The sequence below is a fragment of the Phoca vitulina genome, unplaced genomic scaffold (assembly GCF_004348235.1).
Source record: "Phoca vitulina isolate PV1807 unplaced genomic scaffold, GSC_HSeal_1.0 scaffold13, whole genome shotgun sequence".
Lineage (NCBI taxonomy): Eukaryota > Metazoa > Chordata > Mammalia > Carnivora > Phocidae > Phoca > Phoca vitulina.
This window is the reverse complement of record NW_022589716.1, coordinates 22638353-22658907: the sequence shown is the minus strand read 5'-3', so window position 1 is coordinate 22658907 and position 20555 is coordinate 22638353. Positions and strand designations below refer to the sequence as shown.

General features: G+C 38.2%; 1 protein-coding gene across 2 annotated transcripts in view; it reads right to left on the bottom strand.

The window, feature by feature from the left end:
- SLC25A26 (solute carrier family 25 member 26) overlaps positions 1 to 19775 on the bottom strand; it is a 126935-nt gene extending 107160 nt beyond the window's left edge. For both annotated transcript variants that reach the window (XM_032411714.1, XM_032411715.1), the window contains exons 1-3: positions 19505 to 19775; positions 8111 to 8267; positions 4107 to 4216 (exon numbers count right to left, since the gene is read on the bottom strand). In XM_032411714.1, the coding sequence (XP_032267605.1) occupies positions 4107 to 4216; positions 8111 to 8267; positions 19505 to 19579 (342 nt within the window). In that variant the 5' untranslated portion in view covers positions 19580 to 19775. The remainder of the gene's footprint in view (positions 1 to 4106; positions 4217 to 8110; positions 8268 to 19504) is intronic.
- Positions 19776 to 20555: the final 780 nt, after the last annotated feature.

The following is a 20555-nucleotide window of genomic DNA, read 5'->3' as shown; positions in this document are numbered from 1 at the left end:
AGACACTGAAACTCTCACAACTTGTTATTCTTTAATATATATACTCAAAAAATACTGCATGTAATGAGGTTCTAAAGCCAGAACATAATCACAAAACAAAGAAAAAAAAAACTAAACCTAGGCTAATAGGTTAAAAGATTGTTTTTAAATTAAGTATAAATTGCTTTTAAATTGCAGTTTAAGCTAATTTTCCAGTACAATTCAAGCCCAGGAGTCCTTACTTCGGGTAAGAGTAGAGGGAATGAAAATGTCCAGAAATTCTATGCAAAATGTCCATGTATTCAATTTCTTGCAGAGACAGCCACAGGTTTCATTAGATTACTAAAGGGGTCCATGGCTCATGAAGTAATTACCACTTGCCACTCAGAAACTAATACACTGCTAGTCCCATCACTTTTCTAACTTCAGTAAATCATGAAGGCAATTAAAAAAAAAAAAAATCCAGAGTTAACTTGGGTTCTGAAAAATCATTTTTAAAACAATGTCAAAGGAAGTTTTATAAAAGCCACTTTAGTGAATTTAATGTTTCTCGGGCTAAGTTCAACACTCTTCAAGGAACAGATTTCTTAGATTAAGAATTCACTTTACAGTGAAATCTTGCCATTTCCAACAACCTGGATGGATCTAAAAAGTATATGATTTCCCACCTATGTGGGATTTAAGAAACAAAGTAAAGAGAGAGAGAGACAAACCAAAAAAGACTCTTAACTACAGAGAGCAAATGGATGGCTACCAGAGGGGAGGTGGGGGGGGGGGGATGGGTAAAATAGGTGATGGGGATTAAGAGTACACTTATCACAGTGAACACCAAGTAATGTATAGAATTATTGAATCACTGTATTATACACCTGAAACTAATATGACACTGTATGTTAACTATACTAGAATTAGAATTCTTTAAAAAAATTCATTTTATAATAATGGAAAAGTAGAGGGTTTTATATATCCCAGATACAAAAAATACATTTTTAAGACACAAAAATACCAAAGAAGAGCAGAGATCATCTTTTGTCTTTATCAAACATCATAGCCACAACAATTCATATTATCACACAGAGTGACACTGCTTTTCTGTATAATAGACTATTTCCTCCATAATTCCTTTTCTCCTGGACTTCCCAGATATAATCTGATATGTTTTCATCAACTAAAATGATATAATTAACTTAACGGCATTTCTTTAAAATAACTTTCTTTTAAAATATCTTAACACTTCCCAACTCCTGCTATGAGACATTTTACCTTGATACCAAAACCAGCAAGACACAAAAAAAGTTAACTATACACTTGCATCTCTTATGAATAAAGAAGCAGAAGTCCTCAACAAAATACTAGTAAACAAAACCTAGCACTAAGTAAAAAGTATTATATACCATGATCAAGTGAGATTTATCCCAGTAACGCATGAGTGGTTTAATGTTTGAAAATCAATTAATGTAACACACCATATCAGCAAAATAAAAAACAAAAGTCTCATGATTATCTCAATAGATGAACAGAAACATGGACAAAATTCAACCTTCACAGTGTAAAAAAAAAAAAATTCACCCAACAAACTATCCAATTTGATAAAGGATATCTATGGAAACCTCACAGCTAACAGCATACTTAGTGAAACACTAAATGCCTTCTCCCTAAGATCAGAAAAAACGGAAGGGGCGCACTCCCGCCACTCCTATTCTACACTGCACTAGAGCTTCTAGCCTGGTCAATTAGGCAAGAAAAATGAAATAGAAGGCATAGAGAATGAAAAGAAAGAAGTATAACTACCTCTATTTGCAGGGGATATGATCTCGTGTATAGAAAATCCTAAGGAATCCACTAAACAGCTTTAGAACTGATTGATTAATGAGTTCTGCAAAGTTGCAGGATACAAGATCAATATATGAAAATGAATTCATTTCTGTAAGTAGCAATGAACTGAAAATGAAATTTTTAAAAATTTCCATTTAGAACTGCACCAGAAAGAATAAATAAGAATAAATTAGCAAGAGGAGTGTAAAACTTATACTGTGAAACTACAAAACACTGTTGAAAAAAATTCAATAATACCTAAGTAAATGGAAAAATATCACCTATTTATAGATCGGAAAATTTAGTATTTTTAAGATAGCAACAGTCTCCTAACTGATTTACAGATTCAACATGATCCCTATCAAAATCTAAGTTGCCTTTTTTATAAAATTGACAAGCTGATTCTAAAATTCACAAGAAAATGCAAGAGACCTGGACTAGGCAAAACAATCTTGACAGAGAAGAACAAAGTTGGAAGACTCGCACTTACTGATTTCAAAACTTACCACAAAGCTGCAATAATCAAGACTGTGTGGTACCCGCAAAAGGACAGACATGGTGATCAACTGAATAGAACTGAGGAATGGAATGCCTATCTTGTCATTGCTTTCCAATTTTCCTCCATTATAATCAGACACCAAATGATCTGTACAACATTGTCTCTACACAACACTAAGTTGAAATTCACTTTGTTGTACTACATTTTTATTAATGTTCCAAGTATGCTAGAAAAAAACGAATAATCTTCAACTGTTAGGTGCAGAGCTCCATACATATCCATTAGGCCAATCTGTCATTTTCTTATTCACATCTTCTATGGTCTCAATAAATGTTTCTGCCTGCCTGGTCTTAAGACTTACAGATAGAAGTTTATCTCCAACAAAGATTATAGTTTTGGTGGGTGGGGGGATGGGTGAAATAGGTGATGGGGATTAAAGGGTACACTTATCATGCCGGAAGAAAAATTAAATTTTAAAAAATTACATTTCTATTCATTTCTCCTTGTACTTCTGGCAATCTCTCCTTTATAATTTGAGACTATATTATTTAGTCCAGGTTCAGTTTTATTACATGTCCCAAGAGCATTGTTCCTTGTATCACTGTACAATAGTCTCTTTGTTTTTTGGCTTTCAGTGTTTTTTTTGCCTGATACTGACATTACTTTATCAGCTCTTTTTCAGTTTGTATTTCTGTATCAGCTTGGGTTTATCAGATAAGTGGAACCACTATACGTGATAAGAATAAAGAGTTACTATAGATGTGAACAGTAATTGAGGGAGCTAATTAAGCAGGTTATGTAGAACGGTTGATTCTGCATCTAGTGTTAGGACAGAAATCAGAGGGCAGGCGATGGGCAAAGGTGAAATGGCCAAGAGCAAGGATAAACTGATCCTGTTTCTCACCAACCTCAATGACATGGGTGACCTATAGTATAAGCTAGCATTCTTCACAGCAGAGCCCACATACCTAAGAATTTAGAAAAGCTGAAGATGATGATCCAGTAGGAAGTGGAGAGGCTGTAGACCAGAGATGAGGTGTACGAACTGCAACAGTGCCTGACTCCAACACCAATCCTATAAGCATCAGCCCAACGACTGCTTCACTTCTACGTCACAAATGTTGTGTCAGTTTCTCTTGTAGCCAGCATAACCTGGAACCATCCTGGAAAGGGAGTTCTAGGAAATGGAGTTCCAGCTCAGTTATGCTGACACAATACAAAGCCACCACAATGTGCATGGGTATCTATTTCCATCTCCTTAATTTTCTTTCTGTAAAATAATGTTTTAAGTATGTCTCTTGAAAATAGCACATTGCTGTATATGTTAAGAAAAAAAAAAAGAAGATAGCAGGAGGGGAAGAATGAAGGGGGGGAAATCGGAGGGGGAGACAAACCATGAGAGACGATGGACTCTGAAAAACAAACTGAGGGTTCTAGAGGGGAGGGCGGGGAGGATGGGTTAGCCTGGTGATGGGTATTAAAGAGGGCACGTTCTGCATGGAGCACTGGGTGTTATGCACAAACAATGAATCATGGAACACTACATCAAAAACTGATGATGTAATGTATGGTGATTAACATAACAATAAAAAATTTAAAAAAGAAAAGAAAATAGCACATTGCTGGATTTTTCTTTCATCCTATCTAGACTCTATCTTTTAACTATCATGTTTAATCCATTTACATTTATTGGTGTTTATGACTTTCATAACTTAAAAGAATTGTCTTTTAAAAATGAAATAATCATCTGTACCAGAGATACATGCATGATTTGCACTCCTTAAATATTTTATATGCATAACTTGTTACTTACCACTTCTCCAGCAGAGGCAGCCAACATATGCTTCACAGGCATTAAATATGAAGATGAATCAGTGTGCCACAACCATTTCACATATTCATAGGTGATAAAAAAAGCAGCAGCTGAAATTTAAAACAAACCAGTCTTTCACAAAGTTTAAATATATATTCAAACTGTTTAGAAATGTTTCTCAAAAAAAATTACAACTATTAAATTGTGAGGTAAGAGATAGAGAAAATAGTTGAACACATACTCTTCTTCCCTGCCCCACTCTTGTAGAATTTACGGAGTCCATGTTATATGCCCAAACCTGGACTTACAAAAATGCAAAAAACATGATCCCAGCCCTGAGGGAGCCTAACAGCTAACCTAACATTCACCATTTTATATTAATAAGTCACTTGACATTTTTTAGTAAACATTCTAGAATAAGATACGAATTTCTGTGATCCAAATTATCTTTACATACAATAAAACAATCCACTACACTGATTCATAGACAGGTTAAAACTGAAAACATATGCTTTAAATAAAACATCTATTTGATAATGTTTTATTGCTGTTCACTCAAACTAACTATGGCTACTTTTTACTATGTCACCTTTACATCAAGGAAATAATCAACTATCTAATTACAACTGGAAATCAAAATCTCAAAAAGCTACCCCTATCACCATGAACTAATCTTAACTGCACAAAAGGGCTTTTAAAACCTGCCATGTACTGTTAATCAAAAGATGTTTATCACTTCCATAAAAGATAAGGCATGAAAGATAAATGAATGACAAATTCATCTTTTGAAGGACATTTGAACAAAATCACATTAAAGTCTAAAACACTCAGAAAAAGAGCTTCATAGTGAAAATCAGTTTTCAACAGTTAAAGTCAACAAGCTTTTCAACTCTCCTCAGGCTGCTAACAAATATAAACACCGGGCCAAATGAGGACTCTTGTCCCTGAAGGAGTAATGACCAGTACAAACAGTTTTACATAACTTACATAGGTCCCTATTCCCACAGTGGTTCTCAATAAGGCTTTCCCTATTTCAGCGCACTCACTAAATGTACAGCTAGAATATCCATAACCAATTTCAGCAGTAAGTTCCACCTGCTACACATTTCACCCTCCCACCCCATTCCCAGGGAAGGGAGAAAGTGCTAAAAGTTTCTAGGTTTTCCTGGTTAACCACCTCAACCTGTTCAGACAATATTGCTACTTTTGTGATAGACAAAATATTTTAGAAATGTAAATCCTAGGGGCACCTGGGTGCATCTGACTCTTGATCTCAGCTCAGGTCTTGATCTCAAAGTCAAGAGTTCAAGCCCCACTTTGTACTCCAACCTGGGTGTGGAGCCTACTTAAAAACAAAAAACAAAAAACAAAATGAAATGTAAATCCCCAAATTCTCCAAGGTGACACCCAAGAAAATGCCACTAATTGGAAATGATGTCACAAGGTTCCAAGGGAGGCTCTGGACAAGTTACAACAAAGAACAGGAATTGGGCTGATACCTACCATCTCTTCTAGCTCTATATTATTTTTTTTTTTAAGATTTTATTTATTTATTTGACAGACAGAGAAAGCACAAGCCAGGCGGAGCTGCAGGCAGAGGGAGAGGGAGAAGAAGGCTCCCTGCTGAGCAGAGAGACTGACGCAGGGCTCGATCCCAAAACCCTGGGATCATGACCCAAGCCAAAGGCAGATGCTTAACAGACTGAGCCACCCAGGCGCCCCTCTTCCAGTTCTTTAAAAACAAAAACCTATGCTTTTTCTACATTCCCTTCTAAATAAAGTAAAGATCCTGAATAGGGGTCTGCTGTCTCCTCTTTCAACCCTCAGTCCCCTTCTTCCCCAACTCTTCACCCCTGCAGAATACTGCAGTCCCCCCTTATCCACAGGGTATTTGTTCAAGAACCCCAGTGCATGACTGAAATGATGGATAGTACCAGACCCTATATATACATTTTTTTCCTATACATACATATCTGTGCTAAAGTTTAATTTCTCAATTAGGCAAAGTAAGAGATGAACAACAATAATAAGATAGAACTATAACAGTACACTGTAATAAAAGTATGTGAATGTGGTCTCTCTCTCAAAAATACCTATACTGTACTCACCCTTTTCCTTGTGATCATGTGAGATGATAAAATGCCTACGTGATGAGATGCAGTAAGATGAATGATGTAGGCATGTGACGTAGCATTAGGCTACCATTGACCTTCTGCTGATGGATTAGAAGGAGCAACATCTGCTTCTGGACCACAGTTCACCATGGGTAACTGAACCACTGCAAGCAAAACCACGGATAAGGGGGGATCCCTGTATGTTCTCAGAAAAGTCTACAGCCACTGAATGCTACATTAGTGTACTAGAACTTTAACAAACAGTAAAAGAAAAAAAAGTGCCACACAGAAAACTTCTATTCACCAAAAATTCACAGAAAAACAAAAAGGCCATTTCTGAACCACAGGCACTTTGACTGACTACCCAGCATCACCCATCCACTGATGTTCCGTGGATGGCAAAAAACAAGAGTAAGTATGGCAAGAAAAACATTTTCTCACACATGCAGAAGTTCAAAACCCACATGTACGTAAAGTCCTGCTGGCAAGAATCTAAAATAGTCCTGAGTGAGCCTAAACGCACCATGTTCTCCATAGACTACTGCTAATACTACTGTCTACCAACACTGATTCCTCTGTGCAATTTGTAAGAGAAAAAGAACTTTTAGAACAATGAAAGAAATACCATAAGAGATTTTTTTTTTTAAACTCCAATGCCCAGGCCACACCTCAGACCAATGAAATCACATCTTTGAAAGTGGGACACACGCATCGGTACTTTTTTAACCTCGTCAAGGGATTGCACTGCGGTCAAGTTTAGGAATGGCTGCATCTCTCCCACATAGAGAACTACACCTGACAGGGAGTGGGGGCTCAATAATAACTTGTTACAATCAATTACTAAAAGTATTAGGACAAATGAAAATTGAAGGATAGCCTCAAAGACAGTTTGCCGTTCTAAGGGCTGCTGGGGGAGGGAGAAGAAGAAAGAGAGAACCAAAGGACCAAAACACTCTTTTCTCTCTGCACTACCAATCTTTATGTGAATACTATGCTCCGGATGAACACAGATGAACATGAAAGAATTTCTCATGAATTATCCTGAGAAAAAACTCCAGAGTTTAAGAATCTCCTAGAGCAGAGGTTCTAAAATTGTGTGTGTGTGTGTGTGTGTGTGTATGTGGTGGTGGTAGTTTTGTTCGCTCGGTTTGCTATTGAGTGCCACTGAAAGCATCAGTAAACAAAATGAGATAAGTATCTGAAAAAAAGTACACCGAAAAGTGGATTACATAAAAAGATTATACGGATTACAAAATAAGAGGACCATAAATCACATAATGCGACTCCAAACCTACAACAAAAGCAAGACACTCAAAGGAGAGTATACAGGAGGAGGTTAGTGGGAGTTGGATGCATCATCTAAGAGCAATTTAGTTAAGACAGAAAAGGTTCAAGGCCTCTCAGGTTCATGCGCTCCGAAAGAATCTCCAAGGCAGCAGTTATTAAACTCAGCCTCACACTGGAATCACCTAGGAAGCGACTAAACCCCCCAATACCCAGGCAAAGCCAGACCAATTAAACTTATGGAGGTGACACAGGTATCAGTATTTTTTAAAGCTTCCCAAGAGATTCCAATGTGTGGGCAAAGGTGAGAACCACTGCTCTGAGGTATAACAACCAATATCAGAGTAACATTTTCAAGATTCTAACTGGGAATTTTAACAAGAAAAACCATTTAGAAAGATTGCTCATATTCTATTACAAATATAGTGGAATGGGATCTCTAGCACTAGCGGATTCAAAAGCAGCAGGTTAATGAGTAGAAAACAAATTCAAGAGATAAGCTACAACACATGAGCAATTCTACATGGGGTAACACCAGATACCATCCTGAAAATAAATCTCATTATCTTGGTTTTCTAGTGGTGAGAATATCCATATAATTTTTACCATTAGGAAAGGATCCAATAGCAGCAGAAGGAACGCCAGCATAGATTCCACGAAAACCACCAGCCTTATTAAATCCTTGTGGACTCTGAAGCCTGGTTTTAATGGTATCCAGAGGAAATAGTATCAAGTCAACAGCAACACCTGCTACCCCACCAGCCTTTAAAAAGAAAAAAAAAGGAAAGAAGGTTACAATCAAATAAGCTCTCTGCCATTTGGGGGTAGGGATAAGAAAAAGGTAATCTTTAAAGCATATTTCTCATACCTATCAGTCCACAGCTTACCTGGCATAGTCAAAGGACCTTCTATCTAAATTTATAGATTTTCCTGGGGAAATAACCATTGTTGTGCTATATTCTAAAATTGTAATTTTTTAAATAAATTTTTATTTTAAAAATTAATTTTAAATTCATTTTTAATACTTCCACATGGCTTAAAAGTCAACAAGCAATCTCAGAAAGGTTAAGAGTTCAAAGTCTCTTTCCCTGGTCTAATAACTCAGGTAACCACTTCTGGTTGCTTACTGTATCCTTCTGAAGTTACTCTAGGCATATATAAGCAAATATGAATACGTACTTTATTTTCCTTTTAAAAAAAAAGGTATATACAATATGCACTGTGCTGCACCTTGCTTTTATCACTTAATTTATCTTGCTGATCTTTCCATATCAGATCAAATGTTATATTTTTATCTTTTCAACAAATGAGTGGTAAAACACTTGAAGTAAGACCGTTTGGGGGGGAGACTTCTATTTTGAAATAGGTAATGGTCCTTGGGAATCCAGATCTGTATTTTAAGATCCATACATCTAAGGATTCCTGTAGTATTCGCTCTCCATTGTGTTTATTTAAAAATTCCTTGATAATTTTTAAATTAAGTAAAAAAAAATGGGGGGTGGGGGGAGAAAAGCTAAGTTCCCAGAGCATATTAAAACCTGGCCCCAGCTAGTCTTCTCCCAAAAGACATCATGTTGCTTTGGAGAAGCTGCATTTTAAAAACTACAGTAGAGCCTATGTAGAATATTTTTAAACTGGTTACAACTTAGGCAAAGCAAAAAAATTCAGGAAAAAATTTCAGAAAAATATGAACTCAAGAACAGTGTCAAAGAAAGCTCAATACACAAAGTCTAAAAGGCACCATTTAAAAATGTGAATCAAAACCAGTTGGCCATGAGCAGACAGAAGAATTACAAAGACTCTCGATATGCTTTCTACATAGTAATTTTTTTAAATGAATCATTAACTTTTCTCATCTTTTGGATTTTGAACATGAGTATATTACCTATTCAAAAGGTAGAAATATATATATTAAAACTATATATTAAAAACTAAGATATAGAAAAAGAAAAATCAGCATTATTCAAACATACAGGCAAAGTTCAAAATGATGAGTTGTTTCCATCCTTTGGGTACACAAAATGCTCAGGTGGTACAAAGCTTAGTACATAGCAAACACACTGCTCTACTTACCACTCACCATAAAACCATTTTAAGAGTTCATTGCAAAAATGAAATTACTCTGATGAGAAATCCAGTAATGAACTAGGAGAGGTAAATTATTAAAAGTTCTTTTAATAGAAACAGGAAAGTACATTACCATAAATATTAATACCGTACTATATGATCAGCCTGAGAGACATGACAGAACCTCAAAGACCACGAAGTTCTCCTCTGCAAATGATCTAAAGAGATGTCACCAAAACAACCCAGAGATGTGCCAGAATTAAACCACAAGAGGCAGTAAAAGACTGACAAGTAACTGGGATTTCTTTCTGGAAATAAAGGCGGCCTTTTCTAAGTCACAAGAATATGTTCCTAAGTAATGTACGAAAGTAAAAAAAGAGCCAACTTTTTCCAACATTCTTCTCAATTATTTTTAAAGGATTTTGTAAAATTCAGTACATAAATAAAATATTACACCTGCCTCATCATTTTCTCAAAACACAAGGAAAACAAAAATCCCACTGGGAATGTCTAATAGAACTAGATTCTTTACAAACATGCTGCATTTCATTGTAATTTTCTCTTTAATCTTAGGAGAGAACTCAGAGAGATGCTTGCTATCTACTGCTAAATTTTAATCAATAAGTTAATTAGTCTTTTATCTATTTGGCTACTTTGCATGCATTGATTCTCTAACCCTTCTTTCATCAGAATTCTTACCTTCAGAGAATAAAATAACCAGATTCAATCTGTTTATCTAGTAAAACACAAATCAGAAGTTACTAATTGCTTTTGCAGATTTCAAACTTCTGTAACTCAAATGTCATTTAAATTCATGAGACTGAAAAAAAAAAAAAAACAGCTAACAGAGAATAGGAAAAAGAAAAAAATACCGATATATTTAGCCACGCAGCAACATATTTAAGATTTAAACAGAAACTTCTGGGAGTGCTTATAATTTTACATTAATACTGTTTTGCACATAATTATGTTCAAAATGCCCAAGCCAACATTAGTTGAATATAAGGAACTCCATCAAATTCCTTTATTCTTTAGTCTGAGAAATTTGTTTTATTTATGATCATTTATCAATAAGGTTATCAGACAGGGGCGCCTGAGTGGCTCAGTCAGTTAAGCATCTGGCTCTTGGTTTCGGCTCAGGTCATGATCTCATGGGTCATGGGATCAAGCCACATGTCAGGCTCTGGGCTGAACTTGGAGTCTGCTTCAGATTCTTTCTCCCTCTCCTTCCCCCTCTGTTCCTCCCTGCTTGCATGCACACGCACACACTTTATCTCTGTCTCTCTCTCATCAGGCAAGATAAGTTTCAAGATTTGTGGTCGCTTACAGTGAAAATGGTAGTTAAGAACTAGACAAAAATCCAAATATACAAAACATAACCCTGATAACCAGCAAGCCTTAACTACAGAATAACAATTTATTGAGACCTTGATGTAAAATATGCCTCTAACTTAATAAATGTAAAGTGCAGGCAGGCTGTAGAGAGGAAGTAACTAATGAGTGCTTTGAAATGACCCTGGGAGTTCAAATTCAAGACTGCATGCTATAAGACCTTTATTTTTCAAAAGGATGCTGGCACCAAAAAAAATAATCACTGCTGCTCCACTACAGAACAAAATCAAAGCACCTGTTTAATTTAACTAAGCAAAATCATCACAGGCCACTGGCCTGAACGACAGTTAAGAACCAGTCAAACCCCTGACATGGCTTCCCTGAGGAACATCCCTCCTTGGTCTTCTCCACAACAAGGCAGCCGCCGGTGACTGCCTCACAGACAGTCTGCTTACCTGCATACTTGTCTTCTTCCCCACCAAGATTCCCTCTCCTTCCAGTGCTCCTGACCCCTCTACACTAATGGCATCATCAGCTTCAAGAAATGCCAATGTCAATTTCACCTTGCCACTCTCCAACCTGTAAATCTCCCAAACTTTCCAAGAGCCCTTAGGATAAAGAACAAAATCATAGTACAGCCTACAAGGCTCTGCAGTGCAGGACCCCATCTACCGCTCACCTCCACCGCCACTGACCTCTTGTCACCTTGCTCTCTTTTCCTCCAAGTCACCTGACCTTCCTCATTTCTAGGACTGGTACAGATGCTCCCTAATCTCCCAGTCTAGGTTTAGACCCTCTTGTTTGCACATGCTGATCACAATTTTAATTCTATAGTTGAGCATCTGACCATTTCTTCAATGTCTGTGCATCCCACCAGACTGTAAGATCCATACCTGTTTTGTTAACCAGTATGTTCCCAGCACCAGTACATAGTAGGCACTCAATAACTACTTAAAGAATGAATGAATCAATGACCCTAATAAAAAGTTACTACCTCTATGTTAGAAGTTACTACAAATCAACCTTTAACAGGTACACTGAATTAAAAACAAATTGCAAAAACAGGACCATGCAATTCACAAAAGAAAAATATAAACAGCCAACAAAATTATGAATATATTGCTTCCCCATCATTAATGATCAAATAAAAACAAAATTTTTTCCCCATAAACCAGAAAAGGTTAAAAATAGTAAGAATAGTTATAGGCACTATTAAGGGAAACAAATTATTACAAGCTCCTGAAAGACAATTAGGCAAAATGAAAATTTTAAATTATAAGGCCTTGATCCTGTGATTTTACTTCTAAACATTTCTTCCACAGAAGTAGTGCATAAATATACAAGATGGTTTACTGCAGCATTATTTGTAACAGTAAAAAACTGGAAATAAGAACGTCTGGGTGGCTCAGTCGGTTAAGTACCTGCCTTCGGCTCACGTCATGATCTCAGGGTCCTGGGATCGAGTCCCACATCCGGCTCCTTGCTCAGCAGGGAGCCTGCTCCTCCCTCTACCTGCCTCTCCCCCTGCTTGTGCGTGCTCTCTCTGACAAATAAATAAATAAAATCTTAAAAAAAACAAACTGGAAATAACCTAATGGTCCATCCTTGGGGACTTGTTAGATAAATTGTTATCTCTGAGTAATGGATTGCTACACAGCCCTTAAAAGAATGAGGTCAATCTGAACACACTGGCACAGAAATACGTTATCTTTTTAAATTAATCAAAAAGCTATAGAATATATGCTGTATCATCTCACCTTTCAAAGAAATGTGTATTGATTTGTATATATGCATAACTAGAAGTCTGGAAGCATACACACTGAATTGCTATAAGTTATTGCCTCTATGGAAAGAAATTCAGGATGAGTAGCATTTTTACTATCTTGCTAATTTTTGTACTGTTCCAGTTTTGTAGTAAGTAGTATAAACATAAAAAAGTAAAGCTTTTCAAAATGAATACCGCTCCACCAAAAAAAAAAAGAAAATCCTAATTCACTGGTTGCATGTGGTATATAGTAGGCACTTAATAAGAGGTAACTAAGAACCTCAACCCATGGACCCTAAACTACCTATCCAGCTTCATTTTGTATCCTCTTACAGACCATGAGCCTCACCCAATCTCACTGTTCCCTGAACATGTCCTAAAACTTCTCATTTCTGCCCTCCTGCTTAGGCTTTTCTTTCAGTGTGGAATGTCCTTCCCATGCCCTTTGTCTCCTATTGACAGCAGACCACCTAACTCCCCTGCCACCATACCTACATACATATATATACACATACACACCTGCCAAAATCCTGTCCACCGTTAAGGCTGTGACCAAACGCCACATCCCCTCTAAAGTCCTTCCCAAGCTCCCAGTCAGAATTCAAGGTTACTTCCTTGACTCCCCCATATAACTCCATTTATATTTCACTTTGGTACTAACTAACCATTATATCTGACCTGACATTAAGATCCTTCGGAATAGAAGCCACGTTTGTCACCTTTGTTCTAAATATCTAACCTGGAACCTCCTAAGTAACAGGGCTTCTGCACCTGTTTGCTGGTTTGAATCAAATGGAAATGTGAGATGATGAGAAAACACTTTATAAAAAGATTAAATGTTCAGAAGAAACACAGTCCATCACTCTTTAATTGCCCCTGTTGTGGTTTGCCAGAGCACTTGTGACCATGGAAAGCCAGTGCTACCTGTCTGCTACTTAGCATTCCACGTTTACACTGACAGCTTTGTGGTCTACTTAGGATGACTTCTCCAGAAATTCTGTTTACCCTCTCCTCCTGATGGAAAAGGCTGTGTCGGCTCACTTTTGTTTAGTGAGGCTATTCTCAAGAACACAGTAATGGTTCTAGAATTTGACTTGAGTATCCTTCCATTTCTCCAGAAATTCTTTCAGATTGTCTAGATTTATTGTCTAAGAACATAGCTTTGACATCAGACAGACAGACCTGGCTTCAATCTCAACTGAGTCTCCTTAGGAAAGCTATTTCACCCTCTCTAGGCCTACACTTCTTCGTGGGGAAATAATAATACCTATACTTCATAGAGTTTTTCACAACGGAGATTATATGAGAATTAAATACAATTAGTGAGCCCTTGTCTCCTTTCTACAGCAGACCACCTACTCCCCTAGAAGTGCCAGTAAAAACTGCAAAATGCCAGCCTTAATCACTTATCAATAAACATGAATTATTTTTAGTATGTTACTATAAATATCCTTCAAAGTTTCCTGATGCAGTATTTCTGACATGACAATATTAAAGGCATGAAAAAGGCTTAATAGAGACTGAAGACTATGTTCATATATTAAATCTCATATGTTCGTATACAGAATACACAAATTCAAGTCTTTCATTAGTAATAATGAATTGCAATGTCTCCTCCAACTCTGCTCCCTGGACAAGAATCACCCACGGTGACACTCCACATGAAGCCAAATCATGCAATGCATAGCAGGAACAATTCAGCACCAACTTAAAAAACTTGAGGAATATTTATGTTCAAACTTCTTTGTGACCATTAGATTTGAACGTATGGGTTAATTTTTTAGAAGCAATGCAAAATTGTAACCACATGACTTGGGCTATGAAAAAACTGCAGAGGCACAAGTTAAAGTGCTCAGGAAATGGTTACTTTTTAATCACTCCTTGCTACTGCATAGCTAATTTTTGTTGCATTTTCTTTTTAATGTCTGCCTCCTATTTGACTGTAAACCCTGAGGGCCGGGGCTGTATCTTCAAGGCACTCTTCCCAAGTACCACAGCAAAGGCTGACGAACATGTCTCGTTGAACAGACAAGGATACCTAATTTGTGGAGGTAGGAAAACTACGGGTGTTATTTTTATCTTTCCTCTATTTGACATTTCATTAATGCTATTCACATATCATATATGTTTTCAATATTAAATGTTTATTTCAACATGTAGCATTTGTTTGGGAAGTGGTAACAAAAGCACATTAACAAGTCTTTTACAATTATCAAATACTAAAACTTTCCCAGCAGCCCCTCTTATGGTGAAAGAGAAATGAGAAAGGAAAAGTGGCCCTATCTTCTAGTACTTGAGACACAGAAAAAAGGCCTCCATCACAGCACTGGTTCTCAACAGTGTTCCTAGATGACTGGTGGTCTCCGAGGGTGCCTTGATGCTCCACTGACTGATCAAAAGTCAGAACACACTTGTGTCTAGGTGACCTGTCTACTCAAGACAAAAACAAGCAAAAAAAGACCTGCTCCCTGACTTAAATGCCATAAAGAAAAAAGTCACACAGAGCAACCTAGCAAATGTGGAAGCATAACTCCCAATTCCTTACAGATCTGGAGATAAGCCTTCATCATCAGATACTAACTTCCCTTTACACCAGATTGAAGACTAGAAGGCAACCTTCCAGAAAAGAAAGATATGTGGCAAAGAATGTCGAGAACTTCCCTCAAAGTATGTCCAATACTTGATTCTTCTCTTTTCTTCTGTTTTCTCACCCCACCTAAGAAGCCCTGGCAACATTATCCCCACCATTCCCCTCAAGTCACATTCGGCCAGTGGTTCTCAGCAGAAGGTCAGGCCCAGTGAGAAGACACTAGTACATGAAGAGGATGAAAAAGCTTTTCCAGAACCACCTCACTAAGAAAACAACTTAAAAAGAACAGTCAAGCAGACAGTCCTTGCTTTACACAGTAACAACATGCATGAACTTCAATTCCCACAAGTAACACAAGTCATCCAACACCATGGTTCAAATTACAGTTAACACAGCAACATTTTCCAAAAATAGATAATCAAAAGAGGGAACTAGCCGACAAAGATGAAAGTGCAGCAAATAAATGAAAAGTGCTAACACTGAAAGTGAAAGTCAAATCCAATGTAAAGTTACAAAAGACATAGCCAGCCATGGGAATAGGGACACTGCTGTCCAAGAGAGATTCTAGATATGCGTCAGAGGAAATTTGTGAAGGCCAACTTATCAACATTAGTGAGGAAAGTGGCTATGACCAAAAGGATGAAGATGTCACAGAGGAAGGGACGCCAGCAAGTCTTCCCTTTATTAAAGGAACTCTTGGAGATATTGCATAAGGTTGAAAGCACACAGGATAAAATGCTGGAAGTTGATCCAACCTTAGAAAGCAGTATGACACTTTGCCAAGGCATAAAAAAGATGTTTGTTCTGTATTGTAAGTTATCTGACTAGAAGACCAGCACTGGTCAAATTACTTTTGACACGTTTTCTCACAAAGAAATAAATTTTTGGTTTCTAATGTTTTAAATTACAACGTTCTCAATATTAGCTTTACTATTTTTTTCACTTACCTATACATTTTCGATCAACAGTAAGAGTCTGTCATTTAATGCTGACAAGAATTTTTAGGTCATTGAAGAATCATACGCTTTCTCATCAGTTATTCTGACCATTCTGCATGGTTTCCACTTGCACGTTTTGACAAGCCAGGCTACCACGCAAAGGACCGTCTGTACTCTACATACTTGTCAAGGTTCTTTTCCCTGTAACCTAGGACTGGTTAAAAGTAACTACAGCAGGATGTTTTGGGTTTCATCCAAGTAACAAGCCAGATAAATTCATGAACTACCAGGACAATGAAATAGTTAAGTACTGAAGGGGAGAGAAGAGTCAGGCAGGAAGGAAAAGAGATATAATACAGGGTGTGGTATTTTTAAAAATATAAAGTACTTCTTTATATTAAAAAAACTAGAAGACAAAAAGTAATGCTACTATCAAAATTATTTTGTATTATCTTGGGAAATTGCAATAGTTCTTTTTTAATGAACGGAATAGTATTTTTATAGTTTTAATTACACATGAACAGATGTACCAATGTGCGGTGTTATATTTTTTTTCTCTTTTGTAAGTATTTTCCATGTTCTAGCACATACTCTCCACAAGCACTGTTGTTAATGGCCCCTAAACAGTTGATGAAATGCATCTTTTAACGTTCACCCTAACCATTCCCGTGTTTCATGTTTAAGTGGCTTTCCATTATCTTCACTGAGTTAAATGTTATGAACAACTTTAAGTTACTAATACTTAGTTCCAAACTGCTTTCCTAAAAGTATGCACCAGTCACTGTACTCTGAGGTTTTCTCTTCTGAAAAGCCTACTCACTCCAAATGAACACTAACATCCCAGAGGCTCTCCCGGTATTCAACTCTACAACCCTCCCATCCTCCTCCTGAAGCTGTAGGAAGTATTTAAATGTCTGCTACATGCCAGGCTCTGGACTGCATATCTGACATTATCTCATTTAATACTCAGAATGTGAATTTCAAGGCCAGCAATCATTAAGACCTACCTTTCATTCATTCATTCATTCACTCAATAAGTAAAGCCGAGTACATATAAAATGCCAGGCACTGGTAAAACAGTAGTAAGCAAAACAAAACTCCCCCAGGAGCGCTCAGCCTCCCTCAAAGACGCTCCAAAGCTGGCGGGGGGGGGGGGGGGGGGGGAGCCACTCCATTGCTGAACTACTTTGATAATAAAACTTTCTAGTGGCTTCCATTATGCTTCAAATAAAATCCAAATCCTTTCCATGGCCCACAAAGACTCACTTCAGCTGACTTCCTCCACCTCTCCAATATACCCCCGCCAACACTACCCTTACCCACTAGGCCCCAGCCACCACTTTAACATCCTCAATTCTTTCCACCTGAGGGTTTTCCTTCATGCTGCTCTACAAAATGTCTTGCGCTTTCTTATCTTTTATGTCTTAGTTTAATGTCACCTCCTCAGGGGCTTTCTTGGCTACTCCATCTCAGGGAGGTTCTCTAATATTATTCTATCTCTATCCCACTGCAGTTCATTTCTTTTTTTAATAATATTTTTAAAGATTTATTTATTTGAGAGAGAGAGAACACAAGTGGGGGGAGTGGGAGAAAGAGAGGAACAAGCAGACAGGGCGCCCATCCCAGGACCCCGAGATCATGACATGAGCCGAACTCAGACGCTTAACCAACTGAGCCACCCAAGCGCCCCTCAGTTGATTTCTTAAATAGTACTTATGAGTTTGGTTTGTTCACCACCATACCTCCAAGGGCTATCGGAGTGCTCAGTGGACAAAATACACGGCAGATAAACTGTGTGCTTAATAAATGAAATCATTCTTCTTTAGCTTGAATGAAATCTAACTTCCTCAAAACTTCTACTTATTGATCCTAATTTTATCTTGTGTAACTATAATAAAAAAAAGTATATTTTTCAGCATTTCTACCATACTTTAATAAATTTTAAAACTACTGTTCATTTGTTAACTCTGGCACTGACCTGTTTTTAGCAACAGCTATGGCTGCTGACTTCAGAAACAGTATCAAGGAGTGTTTATGGGAATGGAATCCCACAGTACACCAACTGGATTGGAATCTGAGCTCCAACACCTACACACATGAAATAGATCTCACCTGTGTGACTTTGGAGATGTTACCTAATCTCTCTGTACCTAATTTCCTCATTTGGAAAACCAGGATAGGACTTAATTGTCAGAATTGATGTACATGAAGAGCTTATCCCAGTTCCTGGCAGGGTAATGTTAATTGTCAAAACTACCACTGTCACACTAGCCACAGAGGAAAACTTCAAAATGGTAACGTATTTCTTTGGATCTTTAAAACTCAGTTTACACAAGTCTCAGCAAACCTAAATTTAAAACCATCATCCAAAAGCGTGGCGAAGGCACCCCCTTGCACATCTTTCCGTAACACCCTGAAACTAGCCCTCATGCCATTTATCCTAACAGTCATTTTACTATTCTATCTCCACCACCTGACCCATGTGAGCAGGTCTAGCTTGTTCACCATATTATCTCCAACACCTGCAACAACAAACCTTTGATAATTAAAAGAAGAAATTCCACCAAGCCTCCATTACTTCAGTGGGAGCCTTTTTTTTAAAAGCTGCCTTTTTTTTCTTTTTTAAATACTGTTTCTGCCTACTCTTCCACAATGACCAATCTGTATTCACTGCTGGACCTGCCATAACAGAGGCTTCAACGTATTACAGAAATTTTTGTTCTTAGGTTTTGTTTTTGATGTGAAAACATGTTGATTCTTGTAGTTTTCTAAGAAATTAAACACTACCATCTTACTGGCTCCATAACTACTTTTCTTATCGCTATACCCACAGCCTACAAGAACGCCTGAAAGAAAATAAGTAGATTTATTATATATGGAATGAAAGATAACTCATTTTCCGAGAGTGAAAAAAGATAAAGCTAAATGAAAACCACAGTCCTGGACAGAGAGGAGTCTGTGCGATGTAAACGTTTTCTGTTTTGTTACATATATTTAATTTCCCAGTTCTCCAGAGTGTGGTTACAGTATATAATTGAAGCTCTTCTTTTTTTTCTTTAGGTAAACCATCCGGCGGAAGACTGTGGAGCACCCACTCCCACCCCCCGTCTCCTTCTGTTTTCCGGGTAGGAATAACACAACCTTGACCCAGAAACCCCGCGCTCCCTCCCAGACCTGCCTGGTGACCAGTGACCCCAGGACGGTTCAACGCGCAAAACCGGAAGAAAGTGCTAGGGCACAGAAGCCACTATGGGCTCCAGTGCGAGACTCCAGCGCCCCGAGCGCCCACCCTACCGCCCAGCACTCACCACGAGCGAAGCCGTGAACCCAGGCCCGTCCATGGCCCCGCAGACACCTCCAAGGCTACCAAACGAGGCTCTCATTCACTAGGCGCCGCCATGTTGGAGGCGGACCAGTAGTGCGGCACTTCCGCGGCCACGTGAGATTGAACCACAACAACTACACGTGCAACCCGGGAAGCCTTGCCGAAGGAGCGCGGGGAAGGAGGGGAGGAGGAGTCCGGGGAGGGATGTGGTCGAGCCAAATCTCGCGACTCTTCTCTGTCTCTCCTGCCGTCCCCTTGTGATTCGCCTAGACGAAAGAACTCTCGCGAGTAAATGAGCCTTGGCGGGATCCTGGAAGAGAGCCCCTAGCGGAAGGCTGGCTGAAGCTAAAGCGTAAACCCCAAAGAGGCGTGGCTTAGTGGAGGGCGGGCCCTGGAGGGGCAGGACGGATTTCGGGAGGAGGCTTGTGGTTTTGTTACTTCTTTTTGGTTTCCCTCTTGGTTTTAGGTGTACAAACTTTGTCTGAATCTCTCTAAAACAGACTCAACATCAGAAGATTATTAAATAGGGGCGCCTGGGTGGATTAGTCGGTTAAGCATCTACCTTCGGCTCAGGTCAGGATCCCTGGGTCCTGGGATTGAGCCCCGCCTTCGTCTCCCTGCCCAGCGGAAAGCCTGCTTCTCCGTCTCCCTCTGCAGCTCCCCCTGCTTGTGCTTTCTCTGTGAAATAAATAAAATCTTAAAAAAGATTATTAAATAACGATATAGTAAAAGACTTTAAAAGTTTCCTCACTCCAGCTAAAAATTAGCATCCTCTATTTCTTACTAGCAGTTATTGCACTTAATATTATTTACTTTTTAAATTATTTATTTGCTTATCTTGTTCGCTGCGGTACCAGTGCGCATATCTAGAAGACCAATTTATTAAGTACTTAGTAAAAGCTTCTTGGAGTGGACCTGCCTTTACATTTATTAAATAAAGTTCTGTGTTTTCTTTATTCTCATCTAGATGTGTCATCTAGAAATGATTAACAAGCATACCTTTAAGGGTTTCAGATTCTGAGCTTCACTAGGTG